This window comes from Amblyomma americanum, chromosome 1 (genome assembly GCF_052857255.1).
Source record: "Amblyomma americanum isolate KBUSLIRL-KWMA chromosome 1, ASM5285725v1, whole genome shotgun sequence".
In the NCBI taxonomy this organism is placed as follows: Eukaryota; Metazoa; Arthropoda; class Arachnida; order Ixodida; family Ixodidae; genus Amblyomma; species Amblyomma americanum.
The window spans coordinates 352,066,094-352,088,919 of NC_135497.1; the positions used below are offsets into that span (position 1 = coordinate 352,066,094).

General features: G+C 46.7%; 1 protein-coding gene across 2 annotated transcripts in view; it reads left to right on the forward strand.

The window, feature by feature from the left end:
• Positions 1-22,826, forward strand: part of LOC144115566 (uncharacterized) — a 74,666-nt gene that overhangs the window by 39,282 nt on the left and 12,558 nt on the right. For both annotated transcript variants that reach the window (XM_077649995.1, XM_077649994.1), the window contains 4 exons: positions 19,037-19,108; positions 19,679-19,788; positions 20,765-20,816; positions 21,286-21,328. In XM_077649995.1, coding sequence (XP_077506121.1) covers positions 19,037-19,108; positions 19,679-19,788; positions 20,765-20,816; positions 21,286-21,328 — 277 coding nt within the window. The remainder of the gene's footprint in view (positions 1-19,036; positions 19,109-19,678; positions 19,789-20,764; positions 20,817-21,285; positions 21,329-22,826) is intronic.

Consider the following 22,826-nt stretch of genomic DNA (forward strand, 5'->3'; position numbering starts at 1 on the left):
AGCACAAATTTCTTGGCGTCATAGTCGACGAAAAGCTTGCATTCATAAAACACAATAAGCACCTAAGGCTTAAATGCATGAAATTTATGAACCTTTTAAAGATCCTCTTCCACCAGTCTTGGGGTACAGATCGATACTGCCTGCTGAGTCTTCTAAATAGTGTAGTTCTATCACGTATAGACTGCGGCTTATTAGTGTACGAGTCAGCATGAAAAAGCACCTTAAAATGCTAGACGCTGTGTACCACCTGGGTCTGCAATTGGCTACTGGTGCTTTCTGTACCAGCCCAATTGCCAGTTTGTACGTTGGGGCGGACCGACAGTCACTTGAACGACGACAGAAGTACATAAGTACCAACCGTCTGAAACCCCACCATTACCCATTAGAGTGGGGTTTCAGACGGTTGGTTTGAAAAGAGCAGTGTATTGGTTGGGTTTTGCAACAGCGCGTTGCATGGATAATCAGCATGAGATAATACCTTCATAGCGTACATTATACTTATGTACTTCCGTCGTCATTCAGGTGACCATTGGTCCGCCTCAACATACGAACTGGCAATTGGGCTGGTACGGAAAGCACCAGTAGCCAACTGCAGACGCAGGTGGTACACAGCTTCTAGCATTTTTAAAGTGCTTTTTCGGGCTGACTCGTACACTACTGAGCCGTAGTGTACCCCACCTTTACCCATTAGAGTACCCGCCATGGTAGCTTAATGGTTAGGGCGCTCGTCTACTGATCAGCAGTTTCCAAGTTTGAACCCGACTGCAGCAGCTGCGTTTTTATGGAGGCAAAAAGGCTAATGCACCCGTGTGCTGTGCGATGTCAGTGCACATTAAATATCGCCAAGTGGTCGAAATTATTCCGGAGCCTTCCACTATGGCACCTCTTTCTTCCTTTCTTCTTTCACTTCCTCCTTTATTCCTTCCCTTACGGTGCGGTTCAAAGATATATGCGACAGATACTGCATGATTTCCTTTCCCCAAAAGTCAATTATTATTATTATTATTTCCCATTAGGGTCACCACACTTGTCGAAGACATGAAAATATCAGTATACAACATTCTGGTAACTTCTAAAGACATAATTGCTCCCTGGGAAGTGTATCCAGTTTACTGTGACACATCTTTTCATGAGGTTGGTGAGAATGGGTCACCAATTGCCATAAAACAGTATTTAAAGTCCCCACAAGCAAAATATCAGTGCATAGAGTTTTACACTGATGCCTCAAAGACATCCTCAGTTTCATGTGCAGTTCACAGTTGTAAATTTTCTGAAACAAAAACAATGAATAGACACACAAGCATATTTACTGCAGAATGCCATGGTATTCTGTTGGCTGTTAGATTCATCCTGAAAAAGAAAGTCCCAAGCTCTGTTATTTACTCAGATTCCTTAAGTGTGATTATGGCCCTGTCTTCTGGGAAACCCTGTAATGAATTCCCTCTTGAAATGCCTTATGTCTACACGCACATTGAACCTTAACGTTACAGTATGCTGGGTACCAGGTCACTCTGGAATAGATGGAAATGAAGAAGCTGATAGGCTCGCAGCCTCAGGTGCCGAACTGAGTAGGATGGATATAAAACAACTTACATGCCAGGACCTCAGGCCATATATTAGGACTGCACGTCACAAAGAGTGGCAGCAGGATTGGGATGAACAAACAGACAACAAACTGCACACAATAAAACCATGGATTGGGAGGTATGCCACAGAAAAACAAAATAGATTCAAAGAAGTTGCTCTCTGCAGACTGTGGATAGGACATACATACATCACACACATCTTTTACAGGGTACTCCGGCACCACAATACGCGAGATGTGGTGCCCACATCTCAGTTGTCCACACATTAGTCATGTGCCCCAGACTAGGTACACGAAGACGATAGCACTTCCCTGAACTTTACACATTTCAAATACCAATGCACCCTTCATTATCTTTAGGTGATCACCGCATGTTTTCATTGGATAGGGTTTTTAAATTTTTAACTGATGTAGGGTTGTTACGAGAGATTTCATATTCAAGGTAACCAAAAACCTCGTGTTTGGCACTGTTTGGCCTTAGTTGCCCTTGCGCCATAAAAATCTAGCATCATCATCAGATGAACGCGCACCATTGATTTGATTAAATTGAGGACGGTTCTGAAGGTATGTACTAATACGTTGTAATGGCGCACCTCTGATTCCGTAAATTTCCTTTTTTTCAGTAGTATATTGTTCCCAACAGAATCGAAAGTCTTCCTGGAAAGAAAAAAAAAGAATGCCTATGGTATTGTTTCTGTTACTCTTATAAGCTCTCTGCGATCATGTCTCCGATCGACAAAAGCGCGTCTTCCATTGATTTATGCTTTTGAAAACAATACTGCTTTTCAGTAATTATGTTACGTAGCTGGAGAAGAAATTGGACAGCCTCGTAAAAGGACCTGGCTTGCACAATTATAGCTTGCGTAAACTCGAGTAAAACCGGGCCGGGTCGTTGCGATATGGTCCAGTAATTTGCAGTACCTTTCAAACGCAGACCGACCTGAGCAGGAAGCTAAATCGTTGGTTCCGATATCTAGCAGGATGGTTGAGGCTGTTGAAGGCACGATGTTTGGGAGCAGAAACGCGTCCGCAATGAGGGCACCGCATTTCGTAACGAATGCGCAAGTATCCGATCAAAAGTGATGAAAGTGCTGGTAGAGGTGTTTGGTTCGGGAATCTCCTAGCACGACACTCGATACGTCAGCATGTCGGAACTTCAGGAGTATGTTTTTCGCCGTGGCCTAATTAATCGGGGGTGAAGATCGGATGGATTCGATAGAACATAAACATAATTGAGTTGGCATACACTGAAAAAAAAAACTTTCTTTATTCTAACGTTTCGGTCAGGGTCTGGCCTCTGTCAGTGATATACTACTGGCAGAAGACACATAAGTATACATGCGCGTTGAGGGAGTATTCTGGTTGGCGGGTCGCAGCGGCAAACACCTCAGTATTAATCGGCAGTGAAAGATAAGTGTAAGTCAGTCAAAAATGATTGAAACACCGTGAGGGACCACTGCAATATGTCCTTGCGAAAAACACGCAGGTCTTCTTCACCGCGAGGCACTCTTCAAAAGAGAAAACCACGCATCTGATCAGTCACAAATCAACCTGGTCCTAACCCATCTCAGCATCGCCCCCGTGTTGTCCATCGCCGTGGCAAAAATCACTGTGGCATTCTCACTTCATCTAAAACAAACCCAAGTGTGCCAATCGGCTGCCACCCATTTAATAAAGCAGGTTGCAACTTTGTGCGCAGATGACGACATCAGTAATGGCTTCCAGCACTGCATCGAAATTCAATGTAAAAATTCGCGGTAACTACTCATGTGATACCAGCAACGTAATCTGCATGCTTAAATCTTCAAATTGCAAAAATCAATATATCGGCCAAACAGAAACGCCGTTCAGATATCGTTGTAATAATCATAAAGCTCATTGCAAGACACTGCCAAACCTCCCTATCTCTAAAATGTGAACAATACTAAGCACCGTTTTGAAAAAAAAATTCAAGCAACTTTACTAATCAGGCTTCAAGATCCGTAATGAACGCGAAGTTTGTGAATCATTCCTGATACGGAAGTTTAATGCTGTTTCTTGCGGTCTGAATGAAAATGTTTGGAAGCTGACTTGTCTCTCGTCATAAAAGTATTACGTTATGGTATCATGCATGCCGTGTTTCATCTACACTGATCTTCAATTGTGTCCTCTTTTCCACTGTTCGCTCTTATTTTTTCGATCTTCAGTATAATGCCTCTCCCCGAAACAGCATCACATCTCAGTGCCATACCCCATAGCCTTCCACGCGACGCGTTGTTTAATCTACACTGGTATTCACCTGTGTCCTCGTCTATCTGATTTTTTCTGTTGCTCGCCTGTTCTGGTGCTTTTGAGCACACGACCAATTTTTCGTAATAACATGACTGCGGTGATCCCTCACGATGATTAATCATTTTCGACTGCTCTATAACTTTTCTTTCACTGCAGATTCATACTGTGTGTGTGCGTGCGTGCGTGTGTGTGGCACGCTGTTTTAGAATGGAGCGAGAAATGGCCCAAATTTGTTGAGCCACTGCGGAGAGGGTAACAGAGTTTTCACAATTATAAAAACTGCTACTGCTACAGCTATCGATATGCTACAAATCTCTGATTTCAATCAGGTTCCTATCACAAAAGCTATTACACTTTAGTTATTCACTTTACTTTTAACATGATTCGCCTGTTTTAAGACATCTCCCAACACTGGTATCATTACGCCAACAAATGGCATTTCTTTGCTCATTAATGGCGTGGATGAAAGCTGCAGACAAAGGCTGTCCGTAAGTGTCCGTACGAACTGTCAGTCATAAGTTCTATGGTAATTATAATAAAATGTAAAAGTTGATTAAGCAATAGTTGATAATCAATATATATGCAATGATAGTAGTGATGCCTATTAAATAGATCGTAAAAAATCATGTTAGACAGTGGTAATGGTAGCTACTGATAGTTCTAGATATAGTGATGGTAGTGATAGTGAGAGTTAGTGCTAGAAATAGTGATTGTAATGATGATAGTGATGATGGTAGTGATACCAGAAAAAAATTGGCGGTGGTTTAGCTTTGGTTAAACCTGGAGTGACGCGATAGCTACAGCTAACCGAGTGGAACTTGTTCACGTGAACCACGTGATCAGCCACGGCGCCGCGCCGCCGGCAGCTGCGCACTCCACACCACGTGACAGCGTGGTGGCGCAGCCACAGGGTGGCAGTGCCGCCACGCTGAAGGCTCGAAATGCTACCGTAATGTAGCTATCCCTACAAAAAACCGTGGGTTCGAGTCCCGTGAAGGTCGTGGGATCGAGTCACATGAAGGTCGTGGGTTCGAGCATGAAAAAGGGATTGAGAAAGAGGAAAGGGAAATGCTTTCGCATTTCAGCTCTTAAAGGGACTCTAATAAAGTTGCGGTATGGCTGGGATGTTATCACATGCCACTTCACGAATATTGCCCAGCAAGAATTTTTTAATCTGCTTGGTATAGAAGCAAAGTTATCGGTAGTCAAAATTTGAATTTCTGCCTCTTCGCGCCTTTCCCTCTCCTCTCGTCACCTTTTGCACGCTGCAAGGTCGCCGCTCCTCAGCCGGCCTCACTTCCGGGGGCAGAGCTTCCTGGCACGCCGGGATCTACGTGGCTTATTGGCCGCGGCCATGGCAGCTAGCTGCCTGCCGTCTGAAAGTATCTAACCAATAGCCACCTCTCAACTTGTATACGCATGTGCGAGCGACTGAGGAGGCTGCGAGCATGAAAAAGTCGACGGGAAAGGGCTCGCCAACGTTTGCGCGTGATCGTGGGGTTTTCTGGTGCGTGTAGAAGTGCGTTGTTTGGCTCAGGTCTTCATGACAAGACTATGCAGTGATTGAGCGAGTTGATGTGCTATCCTCGGAAGGTGTTTGAGAGCCCCTTTAGCAGACCTAAGTGCAATCCTGCTATTTTGTAGCGACAGCTGCATTGGCCACGAACTCGCATTTCGCCGTGCTCGCAGTCCCACCGTGGTCGCACCGCACCACGTGACCAACCGCGTGACGAACCTCCTGACAACATCTAGCCGAACAAATACACTAACCTGGACTTGCAGTGAAGATTAACCATAGCCGAGCTAAGCCACTGCTAATTTTTGCTAGCACTACTGCGACTTCCAGTGGGACTTAGGCTGCGGGTATTTTATTTAAGAGAAAATACCGTAAAATACAGGTGTGCATTATAATTAGGGTTCTTCGTCTTTGGGTTATATTTTTTCCCTAATTTTGAGAATAAAAAGTCGGGCGATATTTTCTGAGCTAAAACTCGGGTACAAATCGGATTATTGGCCAAGTAGTTCCATAATTCGGATTTTTTGGAGTTATTGTTTGCACGAAAAAAACACATTTTATTATTTCCGCTCGTTTTCTGGTTGGGCATAAAATGCTCATTCGTTTTGCTAATAATTTCATCAGCATTATGGAAATTGAAGGTTCACTAAAATATTCTCTACTAAATCGAAAATATTCATCCAGCATCACAGCAATCCTTTTTAACGCTGAAGAGCTTGGAAGCTGGACGTTGTTGAGGTGGGTAACGCTTCATGCACTGATGCCAATAAGATATCTGGTCAGCGTCAGTGTTTCCGTCCCTCGCTTCAGAAACGTACTTTCCGAGTTTTTCCTCAAATCCAACCGCGTCATGAATAACAGGCGTTTTTAGAAGTCTAAAAGCATAACTGGAAACACCCCTCTGGAATAAGCGCAATGCATCTGCTAATTGTTCTGTGGAAAACTGCATTATATATAATAGACATATTGCGAGCAGAAAAAGGTTTTAACCCCAATCTTAAGAAATTGTTTTGCGAATGTAAGAATTTGCTAAATCTTTGGTTTTACCCGAAAACTAAGTTCCCTAATTATAATATGCGCGGGGAAAACCACAACCATGAACGAAATTCGGAAAGTAACGTTTTTGGTTGCACGGCACTTTTCTTTTAAATGTTAACACAAGCGAACTGTATTACAATGACTAATTAACGAATAGCCGTCAGCGTATTCATGCTCAGCTATCAGAGTTTCTATAGTCTCCATGCGGGGCGTTTTGCAGTCTTCCTGCTTGTTCTCGTACGATATAAGAACAATGAGCAGGAACCCCTTTCAAGTACAAGAAAATTGAGGAAAAAGCCAGGTTTGGTTCTGTACGACATTTTCTAAGTTAATTTTTTCAAAGCCTGTGTAAGCTTCTTAAGAGTGCACACATAAGTTTTCAATATAGCTGGCATATTGAAACCACAGCCACGCAGTGTTTCTCCGTAACACCGTCTGCGAAAATATACCTTCGTCAAGCATTGACTACCGAGTGATTTCGCTGGTCGTCTGTTTTTTGAAGATACAGTCCCATGTTCCGACAGTAAGAGCGCCGTCATTCCTACCTGTGGCAGTATACCGTTACTCTGCAGTGTAGTTCGCATTCTGCACCCCCCCCCCCCCCCCCAATCTGTCCGGGCTTCGCTTTTTTCTCATTGTGTATATAGTAATCCCCCTGCATTAACGTAATGGAGCGCCTTGAAACTCTTACTGCCGCGCGCACAACCTGCACCCGAAGTGGGAAAAACGTTTGCAGCCGTGCATTGTCCTCTGTTCACGAAATAGCGCACGCCTTCAGAGCCGTTGTGTGCGCATGCAAAAGAAGCCACCGCATGACTGGCAATGTTCGCAGCCATACCGGCGAATATTAAGTTCCCAAGCGGCATCCAGAGAGCATGCGCTTGTGAATGCGAAAAGTATAAGCGACCACTGTAGATACGAGATGATGTAGCGGAGCGTGTTTTTTCTTTCTTCATCGGCCTCCATCCGCGCATGTTTTCGCGGCATTACATTCCCCCGGAACACATCCGGGCTGGCGGTTTGCATTCGCAGGTCAGGCGGCGTAATGCCACATGCCTTAATGACGAGGTCCAAATCCCTTTCACGAACTGTTGTGTGCTGTTGACAAAAAGAGAGAGGTCGCTGCGGCTGTGTGGTTCGGCGATGCTATCAGCACGCGGTTGCCGTGGTGACACGAGCGGCCCGCATCGGAGATCTTCCGACGCGCTTTCATCTATAGGCCGCCCTGGCGGCTGGACGAGCCTCAAAAGGCAGCCGCCGTAGTTATTTGCCCGCTGTCAGAGCGACGCAGACCACTACCACCGAGAGCGAACGTGCTACAACAACGCGCCGGCGCTCGGAAGGAAGCCGGCATTTAACTCAGTGGGGCTCTAACTCCACGGACCCTGCGCCCAGGCGCGGGGTACCAGCGAACAGAGATCTCACTCGCGTGACCGAAGGACCAGAGGAACGTCTGCAGGGGACAGCACGTTTACGAAATGAGTGCTTGGGCGGGTCCCTATCCCCCCCCCCCCCCCCCCATGCCAAGATAACGCGCCTGGTGACGTAAATCTGAGTGTCCGAAACACGACCGTATATGGGCGAAATCAGTGGCTGCTTTCTTGAATGCCCCCCTGGGTTCCGTGCTCTAGCCGCTGCAGTGCGTCCCCCGCTGCCCTCCTCATTACGCTCACACCGCCTAAACATGTTCACTGTCTATGATGAAATTGCATGCATCGACTGACTCTCACGTCCCTGTCTGTTGCCGCACTCTCGGTCACTAGGTGCGTATTGCAAACAGGCCGCCATTACAACTATGTGCCGGCCAGGCTCAGCGGGCTGGATTGTAGGCGGCGCTTGCTTCAAGGAGCTATTCTTGGCACGCAACATGCTGCCCTTGTTTCCCAGTTTTTACCCTGTTCCGTCGCTGTGTCAGCCTCCTTTCTTTGCACTTGTACGATAAAAAGTAAAAAAAAATGATACTGTCTCTTGGCCCAGCGTCATGCAATAATTCTGCGACAATTTTATTCCAATTTGATTTCTCCCTCACCCTTGGTGATTGGCTCCAGTGATGCCACGCCAGCGCTATCACCGGGATCTGTCAGTCTTTCCGGTGGGCGATAAGGATGGAATTATGGGATCAATGGAGGAGAATAGTTATCTTGATCGTCTGCCGTGACCTACATCCATGCACTGCCTGGACAGCTAGATATTTACTTCCACTTTCGTCGCATGTGCGCGCGCTTTCTCCTCTTTCAAACCGAGAAGGCTCGCAACGGCGCTTGGGGGAAGGCCTAGTGATCAATTTGCGCATTTCTTCGTCTTAGCCATTTAGTTGGCTGTTGAAAGCCATGTAACGATGCCAACTTGCACTTCTCGTAAAGTATATGTAAGCCTATTATTCTCGTTATTTGACCCTTCGCGACAAATTCACGCGCGCGTGGCTAACCGGCCTTTTGTCGGCTTTGTTCTCTCTCATGTGCGTGCTTCGCCTTTCGAGCTTTCAGCGCCTCGTCACCACCGCGCACCTTTCTCCAGAGAGTCCAGCGGTTTCCAACAGCGCAAATAAACCGTCGTCCAGGACTTCCAATCCACTCCAATGTATTCACGCACCCGCCGCGGTGGTTCAGTGGTTATGGTACTCGGCTGCTGGCCCAAATGACGCGGGTTCGATCCTGGCCGCGGCGGTCGAATTCCGATGAAGGCGAAATTCTAGAGGCCCGCGTACTGTGTGATGTCAGTGCACGTTGAAGAACCACAGGTGGTCGAAATTTCCGGAGCCCTTCTCTACGGCATCCCTCACAGCCCGAGTCGCTTTGGGACGTTAAACCCCGTAAACAAAGCAGCCAATTTAATTACATGTATGGACAATGAATAAAAGCCTCAAAACAGGGCTTGACAGCGTCTACTGACCGTCTACTTGACAAACAGCAATACAGCAGTGCAAATAAACTTTGTACACAAACAAAATATAAAATCAAGAAAATATATGCAAGGAATAAGGGCGAGTAACACCTAAGGGCGCATGCAAAGTAGGACCAGAGAAAGGAATTGTGTTTTTATACTAAAAGTCACGTCCAGACAAACAGCGTAAAGTATGTGCAACATACTTAGGCCTAGGTACACAGGCCAAAAGCTGCGGGAAAGGAATGTATATGTCTTATCACTTATTAAGTTTGGAGGTTGGAAGCGCTACACCTGATCCTCATTGTTCGTACAATTGCGTGGAACTTCCCACATCTCATGAAATCGAGTGCGCGAAATGTTTCTGCTTAGTTTTAGACAGGATACTCCTCAAGCGATTTGTTTTCCCTTTTAATCTGCGTTTCATAACGCTTTCTGATAGAACCTAATAAGGTTCTGGAAGCAGCACTAATTGTAATACCTTGTAAATTGGCTGAGATTGAATTAGATATATAGCACTCATGATTGCTCGAAAAACATTTTTATTATATGTAATTGTTTAATGTCTGACAAAGCAGCCGCCTCCAACTTACTAGTGACACAAAGAACGAATTAGAAAAAATGAAGTTGTACACTTTTACTGAGGCGACGTCTAAATTTATAAAGTACTCCGGATACTCGGGATATCTTTTCCTTCTATATTTAGATCCCAGGACATGTCATTTAAAAAGCGGCATAATTTAAATAGACAAATTGTCAAATTGGGCCTGATATTGCAAATCAGCAACAATTTAGTTTTTGTAGTTTATTACTTCCCAATGCGAAACCGTGAAAAATGCGTTTTTTCCTTAGAGAGCGGAAGGCGCGCGAAGAGAACTGACACAGCCCTGTAGAAAGCCCGGTCGAAACTGCCGCACTCATTCGACTGTTCATTTATTTATTTATTTGGTCTCGGGTGTTGTCGGAGGGGCGAGAGACTCTCTACTGCGTGGAATCTTACACTTCCCGACGTCGACATTGATTAGGATCGACTCGTCATCCACAGGCAGTCTATCTCACCATCGGGAGCAGGTGTAAGCATGAAATGCATTGTAGGAAAAGCGTAACGCGTTTTAGGGCGTCTCACAGATGGTGGTAGCTGCACTCGAGTGTTCAGGAGCCATTAGCCGATTTTCTTACCTCAACAGCCCGCTCGGCTTCCTTCGCCCCTTGTGCGTAGCACTAGAACGCACTATGCACAGAGCGTTGGGACCTTCGCCCCGGCCGAGCAGCGCCCTTACCTCACGGCGCGGCAGAGGTATAGCGAGAAGTGAGACAGTTACATACTGCGACTTTCCTTTTCTCGAAGCCAATTTTTCGCGGCGCAGAACGAACGCTTGAAGGATGAAGACGATATCCAACGTGCAGAGCGAGAGGCTACCATTCAATTATGCAGGCCGTGTGGTCTAAGGCAGCGGGGGACGGTAGTTCGAACACCACATGGGGCTGAAGATTTTGTTCTGCTATAGATGCCATTCGGACGGAAATATTCGTGGGTTTCCAGATAAGTCCGTCTTCATGTTCGACCTCAGGTTCGCCGCATTTCCCGGACGATGTTTGCCTGAATTTTCCAAGGAGAAGGGCTAAAAGCGTTCCGTGCTTAACAGATATAATCGGCGTATGTTCAGAGTGCAGTTCTCGACGCACCCGGCACGACTCGCTCGTCAGACTAAAGGCGCCTCATTATGCACCGCGCAGCGTCGGCCTCTTGCCGCGGACGGGCGATTTCAGCTAGGGCGCGCGGCAGCGACCGCGCCGGAGCATTGTTCCCGGACATTGTGCGTCTCCGCATTTAGCGGAAACCGCAGCGGAGCGACGCGACACGCGTCTCGGCTGTGCCCGTGCGCCGCAGTCGCGGTGGGTGATTGCTCACATGCATGTGGCTGCCCTGTGCGCCTGCGGCTGGTGCGGGAGATGCTTCGGGCCCACACTGTTGCTCCATACATAGCTTGGTCAACAACTCCTTCGTGAATTGAACGGCTGGAAATAGCGATAACGAGCACGGGCTGCTGACAGGGGGTAGTTGCGTAGTCCGCCCGAGACTTAAACTTTCGTTCGAACCGTCCGACCTAACCTGCACATGTACCGAGCACGTGGCAGTTGCCAAACCTCCAGCATTAAGCGCGGTGCCGTGATCTTGGTTTTAAATCGCGGATAAATCAGCTGGATGTAGGTAGTGATCGCAGCAAGGTCTCCTGCATGTACTCGTTGCTCCGCCCTCGCCCTTGGTAGCTGACGGCATTTCTCGATGACACTCCGTGACACGAGCTCCACCCAAACGCCAAGGCGCCCGCGTGCTGTGCGATGTCACTGCACATTAAAGACACCCAGGTGGTAGAAATTATTCCGGAGCCCTCATCTACAGCAACTCTTTCTTGCTTTCTCCTCTTAGTTCTGTTGGGAAATTCACTCAATATGCGCAGCCATCGTGGGTTGTGGTGGCTAACTCTCGATCAGTCCCCGTGCTTCCGACTCGAAGTCTCTGGAAATGGCAAGGGAGTTTCAAAGTACAGCGGGATTTAAGGGGCACCTTCCAATCGAGAAATTTCCATTTGAAAACTATACTGACCCCCCATTTTTTTAGGCGAAGGAAGGTTTTAGGACGAAGGCAGAAATGCAGTGTGCGAACTCTTACAATAATTGATGTTGAATTTCTAATATCGTTATAATATACCGTATACACTCGGGTGACGGCAACACCTAGATATGCTGCGAAATTTTTACAGTGTGCGGCGCCAAAAGGAAAACGTCATTTTTCCACGCAATTTTTCTGACTGCAATGGAAATCAGATTATGCGTATCCCGTTTGTGCGACGGCCCGCATTTTAAGACGAATTAGCGCGGGTCTAGTTGAGCCTTTATGAAAATGGCGCATTGAAAGTATCGACGTTATGACAATCGGCAGCAACCGCAATAAAACAGGCTCGTAGCACATGCTGAACGTAAAAGTGCAAAAAGACAAGGACACAGAATAAGACAGACAATACGAGCGCTTACTTCCAACTGATTTTATTTCATGCAAGAAGCGGAATATTATAGTCCAGATATTGCCTGCGCATGCTTAAGAGGCATTACCACAGAGTGGTGAAAGACAACAGTTATCGAGCGGCACGCTTGAACGATGTACGATATGCCATCTCTTTTTTTTTAGAATTGACGGAGCACTTACGCAGTCATCGCCAGCTAGCGCTGTCTCCAAAGCCTCAACAATTTCTCGCGTAATTTGACGTTTGTTCTTATAAAGGACTTTGCACTTGTTAAAGAGAGGACGACATCCTTTTTTTTCGTTTGCTTTTGCACTTGAGACAATGAATGCTCACGTGCCCCCCTTTATTGTTGTTCACAACGTAGTCATGCTCACCCAATCGCTCATTTAGGCATCTTCCCGTTTGGCCTACATAATATAACCACAGGTTAACTGCACTTTGTACACAACACCTTCTGTGCATCTCGCGAACGGCTTTTGATGCCTGATTTCACACGGAAGGGAGGTGGTAGCAGACCCTAATAAATCGAGAAACGTGATGAGTAAGAGCTAACGCTCTTAAAATTTGCTCGCCGATGACGCTTCGGCCGAACGCAGCTACGGTTCCACGGGCCGCGGCAGTGCGTCGGACTACAAAGATCCCGACTTTCACGGTGATCGTTTCTCTAGCTGTTGCTTTTCTTTAGGCTGTTGTCCTGTCCACGCATCATTTTTCTAATTCTTTTAAAATTTTCTCTCGCCCTCTGCAACTCTGCGCCGGCTGCCAGCATCGCGACCAGGGATGATGTGCGCTGCGTTATGCTCTGCGCTGACGTCCAGCCTTCCAAATGGTCAAAAAAAAAGAATTATGGGAGATAAAGAAAAGAGACAGAGAAGGCGGTCGCTCGGCTTGATGGCCTTGCTATGGTTCGTTTTTTTTTTCCCGTCTCGTTTTCCTTCTTTGGTGTTTTATTTCCCTTTTGCCAACTCGGCAAAGACGGCTCCTTTGATTTCCCTTGATGAAACTGGTCTAAGTTTTGAAGCGACGACAAAGTTGGAAGGCCCCAAGAAATCGAGAAGAGTGATGAGTAAGAGCTAACGCTCTTAAAATTGGAGGAAGCTTACGCTTCGCCTTAAGAGTGGAACGCTGCAGCATGTTGCAGTGCTGCCAAGGAGTCCACGGAACGCCATCGCCTGTTCGGCGAGACGCTTTGCCCGTTGGACAAATCGCTCGGAGCCTGGCCTCTCAAAACAGCCCATCCGCCGCCCGAAGAGATCACGATCACGAACGGGCTGCAGTGACTGCTCCCTCAGTTGCCCGTTGTGCGTCTCCGTTATGATTGTGAGTTTAGAGGAAAGGAAAGGCGCAGTAACTGTCTGGCGTATAGCTGGGCACCTCATCCACGCCCTAAGAGAAGGAAGGTTGTAGTTCGCTTTCTCCATTTCGTGTCAACATTCCTTATATACAGGTATCTGAAAACTTTTCTAGCCCACTGCTTTTCCCCTATTTTTCTCAATCGCTCCTCAAATTCTATCTTACTGCTAGCTTCTCTGCTCTCGAACGAGGCCCATCCCATATCACCCTGTACCCCCTGATTTGGTGTATTGCCATGTGCTCCCAAAGCTAACCTCCCTACTCCCCGTTGCCTAATTTCCAGCCTTGCTTGAACATCTGGCCTCATACACAGGACCGCATTACCGAAGGTCAGGCTAGGGACCATCACCCCTTTCCAGATCCCTCTTACCACCTCATACCTATTGTAATTCCACAGTGCCCTATTTTTCATGACAGCTGCATTCCTACCAGCTTTAGTCATTACATATTTTTCATGCTCTGTCAGATACTCAACACTGTTATTTATCCACACCCCAAGATACTTGTACTCATTCACTACTTTTAGCACGAACTCCTGTATTCTATGCTCGCCGCCCTCTTCATTAAATATCATGACTGCAGATTTTTCCTTACTATACTTGAAGCCTAATCTATCTCCCTCTGTACTGCATATGTCTAACAACTTCTGCAGGTCTTCCTTGTTGTCAGCCATTATCACTATATCGCCCGCGTATATTAGTCCCGGTAATGTCTGTTTAATCAATTCCCCTTGCTTGAAAAAAAGATAGGTTGAAGCCTAGTCCGCTGCCCTCTAGCTTGGTCTCCAACCCTTGCAGGTACAACATGAACAACAAAGGGGACAGAGGACATCCTTGTCTAAGCCCCCGCTGTATCTCTACAGGCCCTGATACATTTTTTTCCCATTTTATGAGCACTCTGTTACCTCTATGTATATCTTTTAAAAGATTAATTACTCCATTTTCCACATCCAATGTGCCCCGTATGTCCCACAAATGCTCCTGAGTAACGTTGTCATAGGCTCCCCTAATATCCAGAAATGCTAGCCATAAGGGCCTATGTTCCTTTTCCGCAATTTCTATACACTGTGTCAATGAAAATAGATTGTCCTCCAACCTCCTTTGTTTCCGGAACCCATTCTGTAGTTTCCCTAACACCCCCTCGTTCTCCACCCAAGCCTGCAGTCTATCCTTTATAATTTGCATCACCACCCTGTAAACCACAGATGTCACTGTTATGGGGCGATAGTTACTTACGTCTGCTTTGTCCCCCTTTCCCTTATATATCATGTTAATTCTACTTAATCGCCATTCATCGGGGACTTTCTCATCCACTCATCCACGGAACACGGTCACACCACCACCTATCATACTTCAGCGCAAGCTGTTTGCATTTACTTTCATCTTTACGACATAGATGTCGCTGCTTTGCCACTGCTCATGGATGTCAGTTGAAATGCTTTATAGAGTAGAATGCATTGTTACGGGGTCCTGTTTCAACATTCGCTCGCGCGTAATTACTCGTACGCATCAGTACACAGACATTTCACGAAGTCAAAGACCGCAATGCATTCACTAAGTCCACTTTTTTTTTCAGGATCGATCGAACCAACGAGCCTTCGTAGCGCTGCACTCTCAAATATCAAGAGCGGACATGTGTTTCACTCACGTGAGAAAATCAAAACTGTTTCAAGGAACACAACTTTTCCATCAAATCGATAACTTCATCTCCTAAACATAGCTCATTGTACACTTCACGCAGCTTAAATACGTTATCTTTGAAGTAGAATCTCGGACAGACCGCGCATCTTCATCGCAGTGTCGTACAACCATCTTGCTTCGCCAAATACTGTGGAGGCCAAGAAGGAAAAATACATTGTATTTATAAAGATCTGGCTCAACGTCCAGGAATCTTATACCATACGGCGTAAATGGTAAGTCATTCTTTATTGTTCGCTGGAGCACGTCCCAAAAGAGCAGCGCATCCCAGCAATCAATAAAGACGTGTTCTATTGACTCTGGTTCGTGACACAACAAGCAGTCAGCACCCCATAGTAAAAACATTCCCTTCTCCTCCATCCATGTTTTAACTGGTAACGTACCAGTGTGCAACTTGAAGAAAAACGTCTTCACACACGCTGTCACCACCATTTTCCGTACTCTTTTTAAAACGTTTCCTCCTTGGCCTCCACTATATATACAGAGATCGATACATCGGCTCGGGGAAGACAGGGTGAAGTAAATGTTTTAGCAATTTCTTACGCGTGACATTTGAAAGGTATTCCAAACTGAAGCGAGCATTTCGAAACCGGAAAGCAAAGATCACTTCTTTCAAAAATCTGCTTGCACTGTATCGCATCCAGTCTACAGTGGAAATAACACAGTTTGGCAAAGCCGAAATCCTCACTTGAATAAAAGTCCGCAGGAAAGGGTCGCGTTGATCTCGAAGAAATATAAATCTTGACATCACTTGCCTCAGGTACAAGTGCCACAAGGAAAGGCCCCGTTTTCTCAAACGCAGAAATAAATTATCACGTTTAGTCCTCTCCCACGAGGACTGCAAAAAAAAAAAGAAAAACTACGAAGAGACGATGAAACTTTTGAATGCTAAGTCGAAAGAACGAAAGGACCTGCAACAAGTAGCACACTTTTGAAACAAGGTATACATAACATATGTTTGCACACTAGAATATATGCAGTTCCTTTTCCGACCATTTCTGTGTACTCCGTGGACAGCTCTTGAATTTTGTCCTTCCAAAAGTCATCGTTATCTCGATACTTGTCAAGAGGAACAATTAGGTATTTTGAAGGGACATGTGACCATTTTACACTTGCATGAACCAAATTTGCTGATGCCCAATTCCCATGTCAAAGGCCCGCGCATTTTTCCAGATTAACAACGCTATTGGTTGTATCACAAAGCCTGCGAACAACTGACATCGCATGTTCTATGCTGCTGTGGTCGCTACAAAAAATTGCCACATCATCGGCATAAGCCAATACTTTAATTTCATTCTTCCAGTTCAAAACCACGAATAGGGCTTTTATTTATTAGATTCCGGCATGGCTCTATAGGTACAGAGCGAAACGTAACGGTGAATATGGGCAGCCTTGCCGCACGGATGCTCTCACGGCAATTCTGTCTGAGAGCTCTCGGTTAACAACCAGATTCGTGGTACAGTTACTATAAGCCATTTTAACCCCTTTAAAATAACTTCCCCAACAGAGACATGTTCGCGGATTTTAAACACAGTGTCATGTCATATACGGTCAAATGCCTTCTCTAAATTAATTTGCAACATTGCGACTCGACTAAAGTCAGCGTCACAGCATTCCACTATACTCCGAGTGACATGAACATTTGTGAAGATGGTCCGCCCTTGAATTTCACACGTCTGGTGGGAGGCTACCAAGATGTCCATAACTGATTATAAACGTGTGGCTAATACATCAAAATTTTATAATCAACATTATTGAGCGTTATCGGCCGATAACCAGTTACTTGCTTAAGCTTAGCAAGATTGTCAGTTTTTGGTATAAGTACTGTATGTGTAGAGGAAAACGACGATGGTAAAATACCTATTCTAAATTACTCTTCATAAACGCGTTGTAAAATGAGAGTAGTTTCGCGTTTGAACACCTTATAAAATTCCGCTGTTATTCCTTCAGGACCTGGCGATTTCCACAAGTGGGGCTGATCAATAGCGTATTCCAATTCCGCTGTTGATAAGTCGGTAGACAGGCTATCACTGTCTTCACCGGTCAGTCGGGGTAGTAAACTTAAAAATTCAGCCTGAAAGGCCGGTACATCCTCTGATTTGGAAGCGAACAAATCGCGATAATATTGACTGAAAGCCTCCCTTATCACCTTCGGATCGTCCGTCAGAGTACCTGTGTTTTCGATTTCTGCGATATCTTTCCTTCCAGCGTATATTTTTTCTGTCGTTAAATTCTGCCTACAGGGCATATCATCTGCCAGCAAGCGATCTGTTCGTGCAGGGACTGCAGCTCCCTGAAACCTTGTCACACCGATAACGTCAAGCTTTGCTTTAACTTAGCTGATAATTGCAGTATATAGTCTCTTAGCGGCTTATAGAGTCCCTTAACGCCTTAGCGGAGCACGCCGTCGTGAATGGCCACAAAATTGACTGTGACAAGGCAAGGATCATCGCTACCGAAGAAGTAGCAGCATCACGACTTCATTTGGAATCCCTAATCATACAAACTACCCCACACACGTTAAACCGGAACGACAGTAATCTAAACCCGAAATACGCACGCTCCTTGCGCCGATTATTCAACCAATTTAAATGAACCATATTTAAATGACCCTTGTTTGGTAATGAATTCATTGTGAACAAGGCTTCCGTGTGGAAGCAGAAACGTGAAGAACGAACCTTTTTCACTCGTCGGCGTCTCTGATTTTTCAACAACAAAGAAAAAATCACAGTATATAGTCCCGGAGCTCTATTTTCCTCAATATTTAATTCTTTCAGTATCTGTTTTAGATTCTTTTGTTCAGCTTTTTCAGCGTGTTTTATTTGTACGGACCTTTCGATAGCCCTCATTTTGACACCAACTTTAAATTCCCCCCACTTTTCTGCGCAACTTTTCTCATAACTCAACCAAACTTTCTCTAACACGTTCTTTGTTTCTAAAAAAACGTATCATCCTTTAATAATTTTGCATTGAGCTTCCACAAGTCCCAACTAAATTTCGCTTGAGATGTCACGTTCTTTCCTGTGGTGAATATGGTACAACAGTGATCGCTAAATGTAACCGGTTCGACGACGTACTTATCGCAGACGTTGGTGACGTGTTGTAAACTGTCGAAACGGTCAATAAAGATAAAAAAAAAGCCTTCGTAGCGTTTTCTGCGCGTGCTCCCCTTCCAATCTGAAGGACCTTAGTTCGATTCTCCGTATCTCCACAGAGTTTTTAATTTGGATATTGTCGGTTTTCGTGTTACAGCGCTAACATCGGCTCTTCTGCGACTCGAGCTCCTTGGCCCTATCGCGTTAAAATACCTGATGACTGTGATGTGTCAAGTCGTCGAGTTTAAATAAGAAACTCGTCACATATTTTTCTGTGCGATTAGGACGGCTTCCACAAGTATGCTTCAGTCTTGCGCTCACATGTGAATCTCGCAGCTGCGGAGAGTGATGGCTCGCTCAACCAGCCTATGTCGCATAGCTGCGGGAGCTTGTTGCGTATGAAGGAACGGAAAATGTACGAAAACGAAAAGACCTGGGGCTTCGAGCAAAAAAACGCGTGCGCTATTCATTTTGTTACACGCGTAAAGTTGGCATACAAAACAAGTTGCATTTTGTAGTCTGCGGTGGCCGACAAATGAAAGCTCCCCCCCCCCCCCCTCTCTCTCTCCCAGGGAAAACGAGAGACTGCGCAAGGAGGTGGCGGCGCTCAGGAGCGAGGTCAAGGAGCTGAAAGACCAACAGAGGCAATCTTCTACTTCTCCATTCTTTTCCGCGCGAACGTGATGCAAAGTCAAGCGCGCGCAACTCCTCCCTCCTTGCGCCTTGCCTTGTGTGCAGCATGTCATGGCTGCAATAATAGGATGCATGCAGATGAAGCATCGGTTGGCGCAACTCATCCAATCGACCTCGAGGTCCTCGACTTGCGGTTACGCGATAAGCGTTCGGGGCATTGCGTTGGGACTACTGAGGCAGCATTTTTTTTCGTATTAGATGCTCAAAAAAGTGGCGCGCAATTTGTAATATAATACCTCGTCTTAAAACTAAGAGGGATTCGCGCAAAGAGTGTTCACTTGCCAGATAGCAGAAACAAGGAACGTATTTCACGGTTTCTTCGAGGAATTGATCGCACCACAGCACGCTGGAAGAAACTATGCACGAATATGCAGAGTTATGCATATACGCAGGAAATATATGCATATATGCAGGAAATATCTTGGATGCATGTGTCCAACGTAAACCAGTTCTGCACCCGGCAGTCCCGCATTGACCTTGCAGACAATGCTGAGCGCAGACACAACATTCGCACTGTGCAGCCCTGGCATCGAAATCGGCCAGTCGCCGACCTACCTGACCCGGCCCGACTACCTGATCCCGCCTGCCTTCGAGCAACCCACCGCGGCGCCACCGGTGGCACGCATGGAAGGTGAGAAAGGCATTCCACAAAGCGAGAGATTTTACGAAGGAAAAGCATGCTGAAGCCACATTTTCTACCCCCCTCCCCTAAATGCCCCCCTCGGAGTGGCCCTTTGAGAGTTAGCTTGCAGGTATATATGGATGGGTGAATTTGTCAACAGACACCCTGCGTTCAGGTTGACTTCAGGAGGGTCCTCCAGTCCAGGGCCGCCTCCGTGCGTGGCGTGACAGCGCTGGAGTCCCCAGCAGAGAATAAAACCGCGCCCTAACATGACTCACTGAACGAAGAAGCGCAGCTCGCTTCCCGATACCAAGTCCACGTTCCGAGGCATCGATCGGGGTCTGTCCCATGCTTGAAATTAACTGACGCGCGACATATACTACCGCAAGTGATCGGCCGTGGTCTTGCAATAGAAATCTGTACTCTAGAAAATTCAACGTGCCGACCACCAACGTTCCATCGAGTTTTGTGCCCGAGTTACTTGGGTATTGCCACCCCAGTTCACTGGGTGTTTTAAATAGGACGTGACATTGAAAATCGTCATGCCCTTTGTGTTCATGCGTGTGTGCAGTCCTCAGCCCGCAGCGTCATAGTTTGTAGCATTCGAAAATGGCGTGCGGTATTTTTACGGGCCACGCAGGACTGAGCCCTCCGCTTTAGTTTCGTGAGCGATACACTGATTCGGATGCCCTCAAGCTGGCGGCAAACGGCTTGAGAGCTGCGATCTCCAGCAGCTGGGGGTCCACTTCAGAGCAGCAGGGCGCGTGATCCGTTGAGACCTTCTGGGCGCGTTAGGCACGAATGCGTCGCTGCTGCGGTACTGTAGCCTCGCGCGATTCTGGAGCAGGACTCGTCCGCCGTCTGGCCATTTCAATTCACATATCGTTGAGACCTAACAGACGGCGGTCTCGAAGCCGGCGAACTGTGCGGTGCGCTCGTCTTTTTGCTGACCTTGCCCATGTTGTTATGTTGTCACATTTCGCAGATTTCGGACAACGCACTCCGAGCATGCAGAATTTCTCCGGCGGCGCCATCGGGTAAATTCACTGCTACCTCCCTACTGTGCTCACCTTGTCTAGAGAACTTCACTGCCTCACTGCAAATTTCTTCTGAACCGTGGCCACGATTCGATGACGCGGTACCTTCGAATAACTCAGTCATTCCAGTTGTTGTAAAACTTGCTTTGTAACCATTGTGCCGAAAAGCGGCTGCGAAGACTGTCCGTCCGCTGCCAGGCAGTCTTTTTGGCCTTATTAACTGCGACAGGCCGCAGGCTTCGCCTCTGCGAAGCAATAATTCCGTTCTCCAAAACTCTACCTACCGCAGACTGCTGCTGCAAATTGAAGCAGGAGAGAACTCAGGCATCTGCACTGGGTTCTACGAGCTATTTACATTGGGCTTGTACTGCTTTGTGAAGCTGTCTGTCTCTGTCCGTACCTCCCTCCCTCCTTCACTCACTCATGGCCTGGAGCGGGTTGGTGACTCCCGAACTCTCTTCTCATGCAGTTACACGCCGAGCAGACGTGCCACCGCCATGATGGCCAGCACGGTGAGTTCATAGTGACTCCGATAAGGTACTGCACGGTGTGGAACGTTCAACTCAATCCACATGTGTTGGCATTTTTCGTGAGCCTTCGTATGCCTTCGTTGCTGTGTCGTGTGTTTAATAAAACTACAGCCTCCTGACGTGCACCTTGTGGCTATCTGCACATGTTGTCCCAACTAAGGAGCAGCCAGCTCTTATTATCAGAACCAGCAAAATTCTCGACCCTCCATCCGCGCCGAAGAGCGTCCCTCCTCAATTCATGAGGACTCTCTGGCCTACCTGAAAAGTACACCCAGTGGTTAGGAGATGGACGCGGGAGCTTTTGTTTATGGCATATTACGACCAGTAGCACGTTGATAGTAAACATATCCAGACTAAGCTAGTCCTTCAACGGCTAAACATTTTGCGCCAATACCGACTCGACGTTGTGCATAAACTCTCGAACAGCTGGGCACCTCGACGTTCATTTGTTCTGCTTCGCGCCCCGTGGCATGCCTTTCGCCAGTACTACTAGAAAGTAACGCGAACCTCGTGTTGCTGCCGCAAGCTCTCATCAAAAAGTTTCTGGCCTTTCGAAATGCACTGTCGCACTTCTAGGCGAACTGGTTGCCACCAAAACCAGGGCAGCTCAGAAAGTCTCCTATACTAGCCCCATATCCAAAAGTGCTGATAAATTTGCTCCATAGCCTCGGAGGTTGAGCGTACTGGTCAGTGCGGTATCGGCTGTAGCCCAGTGCATACAACGTACTCGGGAGCAGGTTTTGTTGCAAATACGATGCGAATGTCTTGCGAGTTCCGCAGACGGCGCACTTCTCTCTAAAGCAAAGCATCAGTGAGGATGTTCGCATGGACGAGCTCCAAGGGGACCTCTGAGCCACAGTTTGAGTGCGTATATTTGAGCCGGTATCGAGCAGCTCCACCACTCATTAATGCGACGTTGTCACTGCACACCACCCCATTCCAAGGAACTCGGCTACCGATCAAGCCAACCAAAACGACTCATATGACTTGCACAGTGGGGATCTCCCTGTAGCAGATGGCTGCTGAAGTGGAAGCCAGCCGCAGGTTGCACAGATATCCAGTCCGGTCCGATACTTTGTGCATAGACCTCGTATTCTCAGCCGCACAATCTTTACTGCATGCATAAGACTGCGCATCGGCAGTTTTTCCGAAGCTCTCTTGGTAGTTACTCGCGCGCTCTACAATTTTTAAAAGCCAGTGGAAATGGTTAAGCGTACCACTTCCGTCAAGCAGTCAAAGAAAGGGTGTTTAAGCCTTTTCTCTTCAACCATTCATCTAAGAAATCGGTCTGCGTAATTTATTCCCTCATGAAAAATACCAATGTCGCTTCTTGACTGGTGGTCGTGGGGCTACTTCCAATACGTAACGCGCTTGCCACACAAAATAAACAGTATATTACTGCTGTAGGATTTTTATCCGCACGCTTTAAAATCGTGTTACGTCGTGTATTCGCATGTTTCAGTGCTGTAAGGTTCATACC